The 13,045-nt window shown below is 40.0% G+C and overlaps 1 protein-coding gene across 3 annotated transcripts in view; it reads right to left on the bottom strand.

Moving 5' to 3' along the window:
* The window catches only part of LOC116452849 (septin-2), a 35,407-nt gene extending 23,008 nt beyond the window's left edge, over positions 1-12,399 (bottom strand). For all 3 annotated transcript variants that reach the window (XR_004243616.1, XM_032127653.1, XM_032127652.1), the window contains exons 1-5: positions 12,335-12,399; positions 7,404-7,455; positions 6,186-6,285; positions 4,638-4,724; positions 3,911-4,034 (exon numbers count right to left, since the gene is read on the bottom strand). Coding sequence is in view for 2 of the 3 variants with exons in the window: in XM_032127653.1 (XP_031983544.1) it covers positions 3,911-4,034; positions 4,638-4,724; positions 6,186-6,285; positions 7,404-7,430 (338 nt within the window). In the remaining variant the exon portion in view is untranslated. The remainder of the gene's footprint in view (positions 1-3,910; positions 4,035-4,637; positions 4,725-6,185; positions 6,286-7,403; positions 7,456-12,334) is intronic.
* Between the last annotated feature and the right edge of the window lie 646 nt (positions 12,400-13,045).

The raw sequence follows: 13,045 nt of genomic DNA, 5'->3' as shown, positions 1-13,045 counted from the left end.
CTATTTTTGTTACCTTACAGAATTCTTTTCTGTTGGCGAAGAAAATAATTCCTACTTAGCTCAAGGTAATGTAAAATATTCCCTACAAAGAAGTAAATGAGCACAAAATCTGATCACATAGATTAATCAGACACAGAGAGCAGTGATTAGAGAGAGAAAACACAATGCATAACTAAGAAGATCATTTTAAGCTGTTCCAGAGCATGCAGACACCTGTAAATACCATTAATATAAAAGAACACTTTATATTAGGTACTGCAGGGGAAGGGAAATGAACAGCTGACGTAGATAAGATTAGGTAGATGACTGTGTATCATGAACATGTCTTAAACTACTTGAGAAACAACTAAGCAGAAAGCTTAACTTGAGAAATAGGAACATACATATTTCTGTTGCTGAGAAAGCACAAATTTGATGAGATACATTTAAGGAGGAAACAGAGCAGGTAACAGAAAAGAAAATTTGGAAAATGAACACAGAATGCTGGCAAATACTGCAACAGGCAGCAAGGTTTGACCCAGGGCTGCATGGCTGCAAAGAAGATAATAAAAGAAAGTAACAAGAATGATGGAAGAGATCCTGGAGGGAATTTGATTCTCCAAAGCTAGGTAAGCTTTTGGATTGAATTGCAGGAATAAATCCACAGTAGAATATATATACACATGCTTACATCTTTGCAAGATTCAGCTGTTCTAAGTCATACTACAGAACACAACACAGCAAAAGATGGAATTTATTGGGTTTTGACCTTACTTCTACTCATTAGGAACCAGCATCTTAATACCTAAATGTGCTGAAACACATCAATATGGTTTTTGTTCCTGCTGATCTTCAACTGCTGATCTCTTAGCTGGTAAAAGGTAATGAGACTGAAGACATAAAAATATTAGGACAGAAACCAAACACTAACAATGGGAAAGAGCTATCACACATTTCTCTGGCAATATAATCAGTTTACGTGCAGTTTTCTAGCTCTAACAGCTGTAATTTTCCCTACAAATATGGTGTTAAGTGTCCTGTACCTCCTGACTTCCGGGAAACACCTGGCTTATACCACAGCGCTGTCATTACTTAGGAGATAGCACATCCTGTATTGTAACAGCAAACAGCACAAATACTGCATTTAAGCCCACTGGGGGAAAATGAACAATATTATCAAGCTGCCAAAACCCACAAAATATAACCTTAGTCTGCTTAAAAAAAAAAAAAAGAGAAAGAAAGAAAAAAATAAATAATTTAGCAGCAGCCAGAGAGCAGAGAGCAGCTATCAAAGAATGACCTGCGACACCACAAGCAAGACGAAATAAAGCGTGTGATCAGTAATATCGAACAAGTTCACCTGTAGTCTGCTTTTGTCAACCACTTTTTTGAGGCCAAGTATCAAAGCAAATCTGAGCATCAAGCAATTTTTTTCCTCCCCGATTATATCCTCTCTCTTCTCATGAAAGATGTTATTTTAAGGACATGTCTCTCTCATGATCTCAATGTACTTACGCATGGAAAAGATGTCAAACGCGTCAAACCTCCCACCATAAGGAATTTTGCTGTTCTCTGAACACACCCCTAAACTGATGCCATGAGCAACCCTAGGTGTGGGTCTGATTGTAAAATACAGAAATCCAGCCAGCACTAAAGCTTCAGAATCTAAAAAATTATCACTATAGTTAACTGTGGTTCACCTCCACCTCTCCTTACATACTGTTTTAAGTACAATAGCATCCAGAAAACGAGAATTACTCTGCGTTGTACTAAATCTATAACAAATCATTTCCCAATCCAGTAGACCTCCTGGACACACTCCTGGTAGCACAAAATCCTTATCAGTCCTTCTTCTGTGACACAAAATACATAAAAATTTACCTGAGCTCCCATCCACGAAAGTCAAACTCTAAAATTTAGCCCTTTCATCAATGCCCAGACAGAGACTAAAAGCCATTAGGGAACCCACTCAGGAGAAAGATATTTGAAACAGTCCCAGCGATTGTTGCCTCCTAGAGACATCATGCCAGTTTGGTTTACCTGTGTTCAAAAATAGCCTTAGTAAAATTCATCACCCTGAAAAACAAATAGTCTGCACAAATTGTAGCCTTCCCAAAAAAAAAAAAGGGCTTTATAAACCGTGGATCATGATCAGCACTATCTATCAGTGAACCACAACTGCAGTAAATGCTCCTGAACACAAAGATAAGTTCAAGAACATGAACTTGCTCCTTCCTCTGAACTACCAAGGAAGGAAGGTGGTTGCACTGGGTTAGTCTTCACTACAGTTCAGAACAAAGAGTCTGTCCATCCAAGTCCTGGAGACATCCTGTAAAGATTAACAGACTTTGTCAAAATGACACTTGCCTGGGCTGAAAGGTTTTTCATGTGACATAAGCAGACTAAAGTGATACCATTAACTGCATCTTTTTATTTTGTAGGATGTAAGTGCTGTTTGTTCCTGTAGCGTATTTGATGTTTCAGATTTGTCACAGAAAATTACGTATAAATTGTTCTACTCAGGTCTGAATCACCACGGAATGATTCTACTCAGAAAACCTCCAAAAAGAATGGGGAAAATCTGAACATGGAGGTCTCCAAGAAACATCTGAGCAGAATAAACAAAGGGCACTAGAACACAATCAACAGGAAGAGCTCTCTGTAACACAATGCACAGGCTGCAGAGCTCTCAGCTCCAGCGGAAGGAAGCTCTAGTCAACAGTGCACAAAATAGGCAAGATCATGATGCAGCCCAGAAAGATGCCTTTGTTTTATTCCAAAAGTTCAGTTTTTTTCAACTTACTAAAGTAGGAAAAGTGGGAGGAAAATAAAAACCTCACTAAAGCTTCACTTTCAGACTTTCATTTAGTACATTACAGAACTTCGCTGCCTTCACTTTTGCTGTGTTCCTACATCTACACCATAGAAAGAAGAGAAAAACCCTGTCTGATAATAAGAACACTGCAGATACATCATTCTGTCAATGCAAGAATGAAAAACATTCTATTAGCAATATATATGTTTATTTTACCTGTTACTTATCTCTTTTCTTGTCTTTAACTTATACTGAAGGACTCAAATAAACCTGTATTAGCTTTATGTTCCATTTCTCTGCACAGTGACCCTTGTTTGCCTTGGGATTACCACCACCACCACCACAAATAAAGCGTCAACAAAATTAATAACTAAGTAAAATAAATATTGTTAGCGCTTCTTAAAAAACAATCATGTCAAAATTCGAAGTTTTACTCCACTGCAACTAGAAGCATCCCAGTAAGGATAGCTCATCTTTATTTGAAAAAAGTTACCAGCTTTCCACAGTTCATGAGAATTGCCTGAGTGTAATTATTTGGAAACTACATTTATGAACTTATTAATTCTAGCTTTGTTACTAATTGCCCAGTTCCTATCTAGCTACTTTATAAACTTCTCTCTTCACAATCATTATGCTAAAGCAATTATGTGTGTTTTCCAGTGTATTTGCTGACAATTACTTCATCCATTAAAGACTCTCAGTGATATTTAGGCCAGAGAGAGCCAAGTGCTAACTTCACCATAAAAAAACACCAGTTCTACCTAAATTGCTAGTAATACATATAGAAGACAGGGAATGAAAAGAACTGTCTTAAAAACATGGAAACTGGATGGGCCAGAGACACAGAAAGTAAAAGACAGAAAGTTTCCCCACCATAATTTTGCCCTATTGGAATGGCCATAGAGACAAAAAGCTGACTGCAGTGCTCAGAGAAACTTTTTGAAGGAGAGGCTGTTAATTTTGAGGCAGAATCATAGACACAGCCTACAAAACTTTTAAGAACATCAGAAGTGGTTAGAAAATTGAAAGTGGAAGTTGTAGAAAGTAACAGACACACTAAAGTAGTGTTTGTGTACGGCACACACTTTATTAACAAAGCAGTATTTACACACATACCAGTCCTGGCTGTTAATGGCATCTCCATATCCTGGTGTGTCAACTACAGTTAAACGCAGCTTCACCCCTCGCTCCTCTATCTCTACTGTAGAAGCTTCAATTTGAACTGTTCTCTCTATTTTCTCTAAAATAAAGGAACATTTGGATTGTTATTTGCCTATCAATTGCTGCAGAGACCCCCACAGGAGAGAGCAAGAGAGGAGAAACTGCAAACACAAGTGTGTTGTAACCTGCATGACATAAAATATTTTATCAAAATACACAAAGTAGTAGGCAAAATTTAACACCATGTTTTTGTAAGTAAACAAGAAACAATGAACAAAAACGTGGGCTTATTATGACTATATGCAAAAATAAAATCATAATACTCAAAAGCACAATAGATTCTTTGTAAAAAGGTTATTTACACCTCTAACCATGATTTAAGGCACTAGAGACAAAAAGCAGTAAGAAGAAATGGGGATTAGAGCAAAACCACATTTAGGTATTTGATACCTAAAAGGTTTGGGAGGTGTTTTTTTAATAACAACTGATAAAGAAACAAAAGCTGAGTCTTTGAAAGGAAATCTAAATAGGAAAATGACAACTCAGCAAAACGTAATTTAGAAAATTTAAATACAGCATGACGAAGTGGTGTAATAGGTGAAGAATGAAGCAATATTAAGTGAAAAGAACATGAACTTTTATAGGGTGGAGTGTGCTGGAGGAACTGCAAAACCACATTTACCTGCAGCTCCAGGAATATAACGTTCTGGATAAAGATCAGTCAGGAACAGACTGTTAATTAAAGTGGATTTTCCTAAGCCAGACTCACCTACAAACAAAATAATTCAGGTTATTAAGCATATACACTTTTTACTCCAAGATTTTTAAAGCACCTTGTCTTTCTCCAAGCCCACATTATAGGAAAAATAATTTGTTCATCAGGATCCACCCTAGCTTTTGATATAAAAACATCAAAGGTTCAGCTAAGCGCTTTGAAAACACCGGAAAAACAAGCCTCCAGTGTTTTCATAACAGTTACATGAAAATTTTAAGTTTACTGTAACAGATGTCACAATAAAAGCTGAAAGGTCATACAGCACTTGGACTATAGATCTAGAGATAGTTCAGTTACTTGCAGGGAAATCACAGCTTTTTTCATTTAAACTTACAAAATCAGGAGCTGTAACTCTCCTGCAGAAAATTTCTGAGAGCTTGAAGGTTTTCCTAAGCTAGAAATTGAACCTGGAACACTGCTGGGAAGAAAAATGAGTAAAGCAATCCCAAACTAACAGTCAAGTTTTGCACCCTTACAGTTAAGCCCATATATGTTCTATGAAACTGAAAACCATAAAGCAAATTATTCAAAATTCACCTGAGAAGTTTCATAATTCTGTAACTTCAAATGATACAAATTTTGTCCTACATCTGAGTAATAAAGTGAAACGTGTAAATTTAACTACTAAATCTGAGTTTCAAAAAATCACTTGTTTCCTAACTCAAGGAATCAAAGGAGTCAGCATTTAGACCAACTAGCCATATTATTTTAGATTCTACTAACCCGATCTTAGAGATGAAAAAGTTATCTGCATTTCTCATCACAAACTACATGACACAAGAACTCCACAATTATCATGAATTACCTATTTATCTCACAAACACTGCTGAATACTGTCACCAAGTAATCCCAAATGGTACTACAGAGCACATTTTCATTTTTCACTAGGTGCTACAAAAGAGTGACGGTTCTGTGGACTCCCTTTGCACATGTACACCATTAAACTGATTTAATGGAATCATAATTCAACATGTCCCTGGGAAGAGCTTTGTGCCTAAAGGACTCTCCATCAAAGAGACTGAGAGGTGCTCATTGATAGAACAGGCATATTACAGGTTTATCTCTGACACCAGAGTGAGTCAGTACAGAACAGCAGAAAACACAACAGCAGCATCACCATTTCAACAGCAAGATACTCACCATGAGCATTCAGGCTTTCAATGGGGAAACAAGACTCAAAGAAAGATTGAACAACTATCCCTATCATCTGACGATGAATCAGGAATACAAAAATGTCCTGTTGGCTCCAAGGCATCATCTTTAATCATTATAAATACTCCCTCCTACTAAACATGACAAAATAGTAACAGATTTAATTAGAAAGTGTATAGAGGTTCAAAGCTGCTTCTTCTGTGTAACAGCCAAATGCTAAGTAGGAAGATGTATATGTCTACCTGAAAGAAATGATGTTGTTGTTGTTGTATAACGCCAAAAATACTTAAAGAAGTCACTTACCAACCACCATCAGTGTGAATTCAAAGCCCTTCTTCACAGATTTCCTGTGAACCTGGTTGGGCAGATTAGCAAATCCCACATAGCCTGCCGAGTCGGAAAACTGACAAGAAAACAAAGGTTGAATATAAATGAGATCCCTTTCCCCCTAAAAAGCTGGAAAAGAGTTTACTTGATTCTACACAATAAAGTGCAGGGGTTTATAAAGCACAAGGAAGAATAGAGAATGAAACAATTCTTGCTGCAATAGCGAGGCAGACCTTGAAAAGGCTCATTTACCAAGCGGGCAGATACAAATAGAAATTAGGTAAGTACCTTGGGCTATACAAACAAAAGTCTTCCCTTGGATAAAATAAAAATAAAAATCTGCAAGCTTGCAAGAACACACTATTATTAATCTTAAGAAATAACTACAGCTAAAAATAAAAAAAATCTGTTCAAATTTGGTGTCTGCTGCTACTATCTTCTATAAAAATAATGTATACGCTTACAGGTAAAAAACAAGAACATTGTACTAAGGGGGGGATTACTGAGATATAATCACACAGAGATGTATCTTTTGCTTGTTAAGCTGTTCACCTATCTTCACAATCTTTAACTTCTAACACAAAAGCAGGAAAAAGAAACATGCCTGAAAAACTTATCAAAGAGATTTGGGCTATAAACAGGGCAGTCTGCTTCACCATCTGTTATCCATTGACTGAAAACCTAATAGGAGTCTAAATAAGAACTGCAGCCACCTGACTTAGGGACCTATGGGCTACCTGGAACCAGATGTTTTCTTCACAGATGAGTTTATGATGAGAACAGATTTTTTACAATGCCATACACTTCCAGTGGTGTGGGGGGATACAAGGGAAATCACTTAAAAGGTAATTATTTATTTGCTAACAATCCTTTTAAAGCCTATCCTTTTAAATCCTTTTTGCCTATCCACGTGGGCAAAAACATTAGAAATGAAGGCTTGTCATATGAAATTTCCTTAGGTGAAGGTACCATTTTAACTTTGTAAGCAGAGACTGAATGTCTGGTGAACACCAGAAAGCCTATCACTAGGATCACGTGCAATCTCTGTCTCTGCTAAGCAGTTCCTTTTAAGAAACACATCTGAAGAAATAAGGTATCTTTTATTCACATTTTTAGCACTTCAGTAAAACCACAAGTATTTCAGAAGTTGAACAGATTCTAGACAAAATTTTGGCTATGCAGCCATCTCTTTACCTTTACTTTTTCACCTGACTGAGACATGTTTCTTCACTTCAAGTTTCAGACGCTGGAAAAAAAAAGTCATAGTGCATGTTAGCTGACTTGAAGATTACATTACTTTTAATTTTGAACTGATCAATTGCATGTAATAATCACATTCTATTCTAGTAGAATGAAATGTCACATACTTAAGGATTACCAGAACAAACAAGCCATTAATCAAAATGTCTTGCTTCTGAAATAAATCACAGGAGTATTTAATTTAAATACTTAAAATTTTCAAAACAGAAATATTCATTTAAAATGCAAAATATTAAAATTTAGTATCACAACAAACTTTCACCCATCCTGTCTTCATAGAAGGATGGTTCACAGATAGGCGAATGTAATGCAAATGTTGTCCAAACATTACATTTGAGAATTATTACCACATCCAAAAATTCTCATGAGAACAGGACACCTACATGATTCTCAGGTGAGGGTCAGAACATAACATTATTTTCAGTGACTTCAAAGTGCTATTGCTGAATAGGACACTACACTTGGCTAACCCATGCTGGACACAAAAATTCACCCCGGTGTGAAGGACTATCAAAAAAGACTTGTTCTTTAGTTTCAGACACCCTGAACAGCTGGACTTTGGCAAGCCCTTATCTCTTTACTCAAGGATGTTAGCTGTGCTATAGATTAGTTATCAGGGCAATAGCAAGGCCCTTTCATTTAGAGCAGCCCCAGAGTAGGGACAGGAAACACAGAAGTGGCAGGAGCACTTCACAGCTTGGTTTGTTGACAATGCTGCTCTTGGCCTGGAAAAGCAGGGAAGTGACCTATGCAGGCACCTGTGTGTTCAGACTTTCCTGTTGGGTAGCAGGAGTCGTTTTAGCAGGATACAGTCCAGTTTCTAACACTGGCAGTTTGACAGTCAAATCCTGGCAGAGACACACTAAACTATGGACTGAAGGAAACATCGAAGTTAGCATAATTGCCACTTGGAGTTTTAAGTAAACAGGTCTTCAGCTCCCATGGTATTTCATTTGCCCTGCAGCAGGCACTTAAAATCCTGGCAGCTGTGCAGGTATCAGCTACCCTATGAGCAAGGAAAGTTGTTTTTTTCCTCCTCCAACTACTTTTCCCCCATACCCAGCTCATTTGCTTACTAATGAAAGCCCAATGCATCCATTGCCTGGAAAATAGGGAGGTCCTGATTCTAATCATCTTCTGTCATCCTCTAATTGTGTATTCCTCAAAACATTCTGGAAAGCATCCCTTAAGAATGGTTTTGAAAACACAGTGCTTATTTTTCTTTGACCAGTATTCAAAGGCTCATTCCAGCCTCCAGCTAACTATTGTCACAGATCCTTAAAGACAGTCACAAACCCACTGACAGAAGTAACTTGTGGCTCTGTCCACATCTTGTTTCTAGGTTTGGAAACCTCTGTTGTCACCTTGTCAATAAAATTAGTAACCTAGTTCAAGAGTTTAGAAAAGCTCATATTTACGGAGTGCTAATGTAGACATACCTGACCCATTTCTCACAGTAATGCCAGGGGAGAAGCCACCCAGGCCAGCTGTCCATAGACAAAGGAGAGGGGGGGAACGATTCAGGTTTCAATACATATGGCAAATTCTCTAACCACTTCTACCTTAAACTGACAGTATAGTCACATCCATTGTGGCATTACTAAAGTTACTTGATTAAAAAGCAGAAGAGGCAAAATTGTTGTCAACTGATTATGACACATTTGGCTTCAAAATTAGTCTGTCATCTCATAAAAGAACATTTTTTCATAAAATCATCTGTTCCACAAATACAGCTTACAAAACCTGTTTCCTATAAGGCAAACCTCGTGCCTTACTCTGACCGAAAAGTTGCTGTAGCCAAAGCAGCAGCCCAGCTGCTCTGATCACATCATGACTGCAGCTCACACTTCCAGTTAGTCACTTCCCAATGTCTTCTGTTAGAATAGAAATGTGCTAGCTAAAAGTTACCTCAACAACAACAAAAAAACCCACAGAAACACCTGCTGTGCTACAATGCTTAAGGCGCCAAGGTTCATTTGGGAGCTCAGTTGCTCAGCCGTGACATTTTGCAATTCCTAGTACTGCCCTCATGAGGTTTCCTCGAAAATCATTCCACCAAACAACTTCCCTGGATGACCACGTGCTGTCTTCCCGAAGCTCTACCATACAGTACAAATCAAAACCTCAGAATTAACAAAATGCCATACATTAAATCTCCTTAAAGCACCAAACAACCGCAGCACTCTCAGCACTGCTCACAAGTGAGAGCTTGGCGCTGGACCAGTCCACACTGCACATCAGTGACTGCGGAAACCCACAGCTCTGTCTGCACACAGCTGACTCAAACATCAAAACAACGTGAAGTTGAGTCTCTAACAACAGTCTGGGTAGTCCCACACCTGGAAATTGTAACATCTAATTTCTTATCAACTGTCCAGAACAAAATGTATAAAAAAACCCCACAACTAAGGCAAACGAGAGCAAGAACTGTATCCGTTCTGTTTTCTTTACATTTTCAAAGTACTCTTTCAATCAGTATGAGATTAGCAAATCAGCACATACAAAACAGTTCAAGGAGAAAGGAATAGACAAGATACATTCACAACAACTTGCAAAAAGCAGTGAAACTTTATTTGTAAATAATGCTGGGCCCTATTTAGCAGGCCTAGCAGAAAAAAAGGGACACTGCGCTACAGCATAGGAATGTCCAAATCTGGTTTTGAACAATGGATAACATAATAAAGTTTCATTTCAGATCTCAACATGTTTATTCCTATCCTGAACAACATCATGTTGGCAATCTAAAGGAGCAAAGTACGACCAAGTTCAGTTGTAGCTGGAACGTGCCATCCCACCGTCCTCTGCTAAGAACAGTATTCCGGTGAGAGAAAGAGAGGGGAAGGAAAATGGGTCATTTCCTTTGTTCCTGTCAGGATGCAAGAAGTAAACTGCGAGGAACAGGCAGACTGGGAGCTTCTTAATAGGAACCAGCACAAAGAAAGCACTACCAAACATGTACAAAGAGCATTTCCATATAAGGGTATCAAACAACATTTTCAAATAATCACTTTGGAGGGACCTTACAACCATCTCGACAAGCAGAACAGCCCTCCTGATTTCTCAGATGAGGCTTCCTTCTTTCCATCAGAGGCTATATAACTCAGATACTTTTTTGGCAGTATTTAATAAAAGCAGTGAAAACTTTAAAAGGTTTCCCAGTGCTGGAAATGGTCTCAACAACATCAGCATTCTGAAGTCACTTTTCAGACTTAAAGCAGACAGAAACACCGAGAATATGTCAGTAAACCACCAGTATTTGTGGTTTCTCACTAAATGAACCACAAAACCCAAGGAAGAAACGTCAAATACTGAGTCACACCTATAATAATAGAAAAAATGACATGAATCTGTGAATCACTGAGTTCTAACAAGTGTGTCCAGCAGAGCCTGTTCCGTGTGCCATGCTTCGTTCCTGGCACGTCCTCACCACTGCGGGAAACCCCCTCCTCCCCACTCCCTCTAGACCAGCAATCCCAGGTGATTTCATTTTTCCTCATTAGAAATGGATATTATCAGTTGAAGGAATCATCTTTTACACAGTAACAATTCTGCTTTATTCTTATTCAGGAAAATGACTGTCTCATTTCCACCAAATACAGAATTCACAGAAAATGCAACAACCCAGCTGTGACCTTTGCAGACAGACTATGCTAAGTGTGAGCCACAGCTCTGGCTTGGAATTGATGTTCAGTGCTCATAAGTTCTACAGCTTCCTTCTGCTATTGTATTTGAACCAAGGAAACTGTACGGGAATTACTACTAGGAATGCATCAAAATTTGGAACATGCATGTGACTGAACAGCACACATATGCACAGCAAAAGGAACAAGGACTAAACAGGAGTTCAACCACCTGTACGAGCACTATTCTTAAAAGGCCAAGAAAAAGCAATGCAGAAACCTAAAGCTCTAATCCTAAAAGTTCCATTTCAACGCTAACATATGACTCTAAACAACTTCTTTTCGTAGTGTTTTTTCAATTAATCCGATCACTTGAAACACACAAAGGAAGCAGTGATGCCATTCTTGTAAATGATCAGTTTTAGGGATGATGTTGTCCCTATGCGAGGAGCTTTTGACAGTATTTTTGCAGAGTTACTGTGTCACAGAAATACTTTTAAACAGACCTGTAATTGTGAAAAGCAGGGGCTTTTTAAAATTAAAAAGCTAAATATATTAGCCACAATCACTCATCAGGAAACAGGCAGCTCTGCCTCACACCCACAGAGCATAAATATAATTGTGTACATACTGGCAACGCACAGCAAACTGTTAAGTTTGTCTTTAAATCACTTCCACGTCATGCTTAAGTCTCATGATACCATCAAGTCTCTGACCTACACGTGAACAATAATTAAAGACAAAAAAGCCAAAAATCCAAGAAAAACACCACAAAAAGAAAACCCAGGAAAGTAAAGCACTGGTTCGGTCAGTGGTCAAAGCAGGTACGCGTCGCTCTGTGCATGCCCCCGCCGCATTCCCGGCTCCCGGCAGCTGCAATCCCATGGTGGGTGCTGCAATTTTAAAAGCATCCGAGGAATGCCCAGTGGAGACAGCACTTCCTGCTCCATCCTCTCCTCGCATCTCCGGCTACCCCAGCACCGCGGCCTTGTCCACATCTCAAATTAATCTCTGCCTTGTTTTAAAAACAAACCAAGGTGTGCGCGAAACGGCCCGACCGCGGCGTCCCGGGGCTCCTGCCCCGGTGCGCTTCTCCCGTCCCCACACACCGGCTACACAAACCTCGCCGCGAGCGGCGGCGGGAGGCCGGACCGAGGCCGCGCCTTGCAGGGGGCGAGCCCCTGGAGCGCTCTGGGGGCGGAGGCGCCGCCAGCGCGGAGGACGCGGCCCCTTCCCGGCGCTCACCTGAGGCCGCGGCCGCTCCCGCCGCCAGGCCGCGATCCGCCGCTCCCGCCCCACAGCCCTCCCGCATCCCACAACCCACCGCGGCAGAGTGCCCGCCTACCTCGCGCCACTCTATGGTCCGGGCCGTGCCGGAGACAGCAGCGAGAGGCGGCGCCGGGAGCAGCAAGAGGAGGGACAGAGCGTCCCCTGCCTCGGCGGGCGCGGCCATGGCGGCTCGCGGGCCAAAGCCACCGGCGGACTAACTCCTGAGGTGCCACATCTACACGGAATGGTTTGGTTTCTGTTTTCTACCCAAACGTCGTTGAACTTTGAGATTGCTCCACCTACAGCAGGTTTTAGCGATACTCCTCACTGGAAAACCTGTCTGGTGTGATAACCGGGGGAAATCGAGCTTAAACTTTGTGCTCTTTGATTGTAATGCAGTATGTAACACAACCCTGTTTAGTTTTCAGATGCTCATTCACACATGAAGCAAATTCCTCTCCCGAACATTGTGCAAAAAATCCAATGTACTTGTTTTACTTCCACTATTCTCTTTCCTCACGGCTTTCCCTCTGGTTCTGTGAGAGCCTTGGTCGCTGTCATCGCTGCAGAGCTGAGTGCGATTCTCACCTGCAAGTTCTCTGAGGTATCAGGGACTCCAGCGGACATAAACCTGGAGTGTAAAAGATACCTACAGTCAGATTACAGAAACAGATCACTTTCTCGTGG

This window comes from Corvus moneduloides, chromosome 18 (genome assembly GCF_009650955.1).
Source record: "Corvus moneduloides isolate bCorMon1 chromosome 18, bCorMon1.pri, whole genome shotgun sequence".
Classification (NCBI taxonomy): Eukaryota; Metazoa; Chordata; class Aves; order Passeriformes; family Corvidae; genus Corvus; species Corvus moneduloides.
The sequence above is the reverse complement of the archived record's forward strand: the minus strand, read 5'-3'. Positions and strand labels throughout refer to the sequence as shown.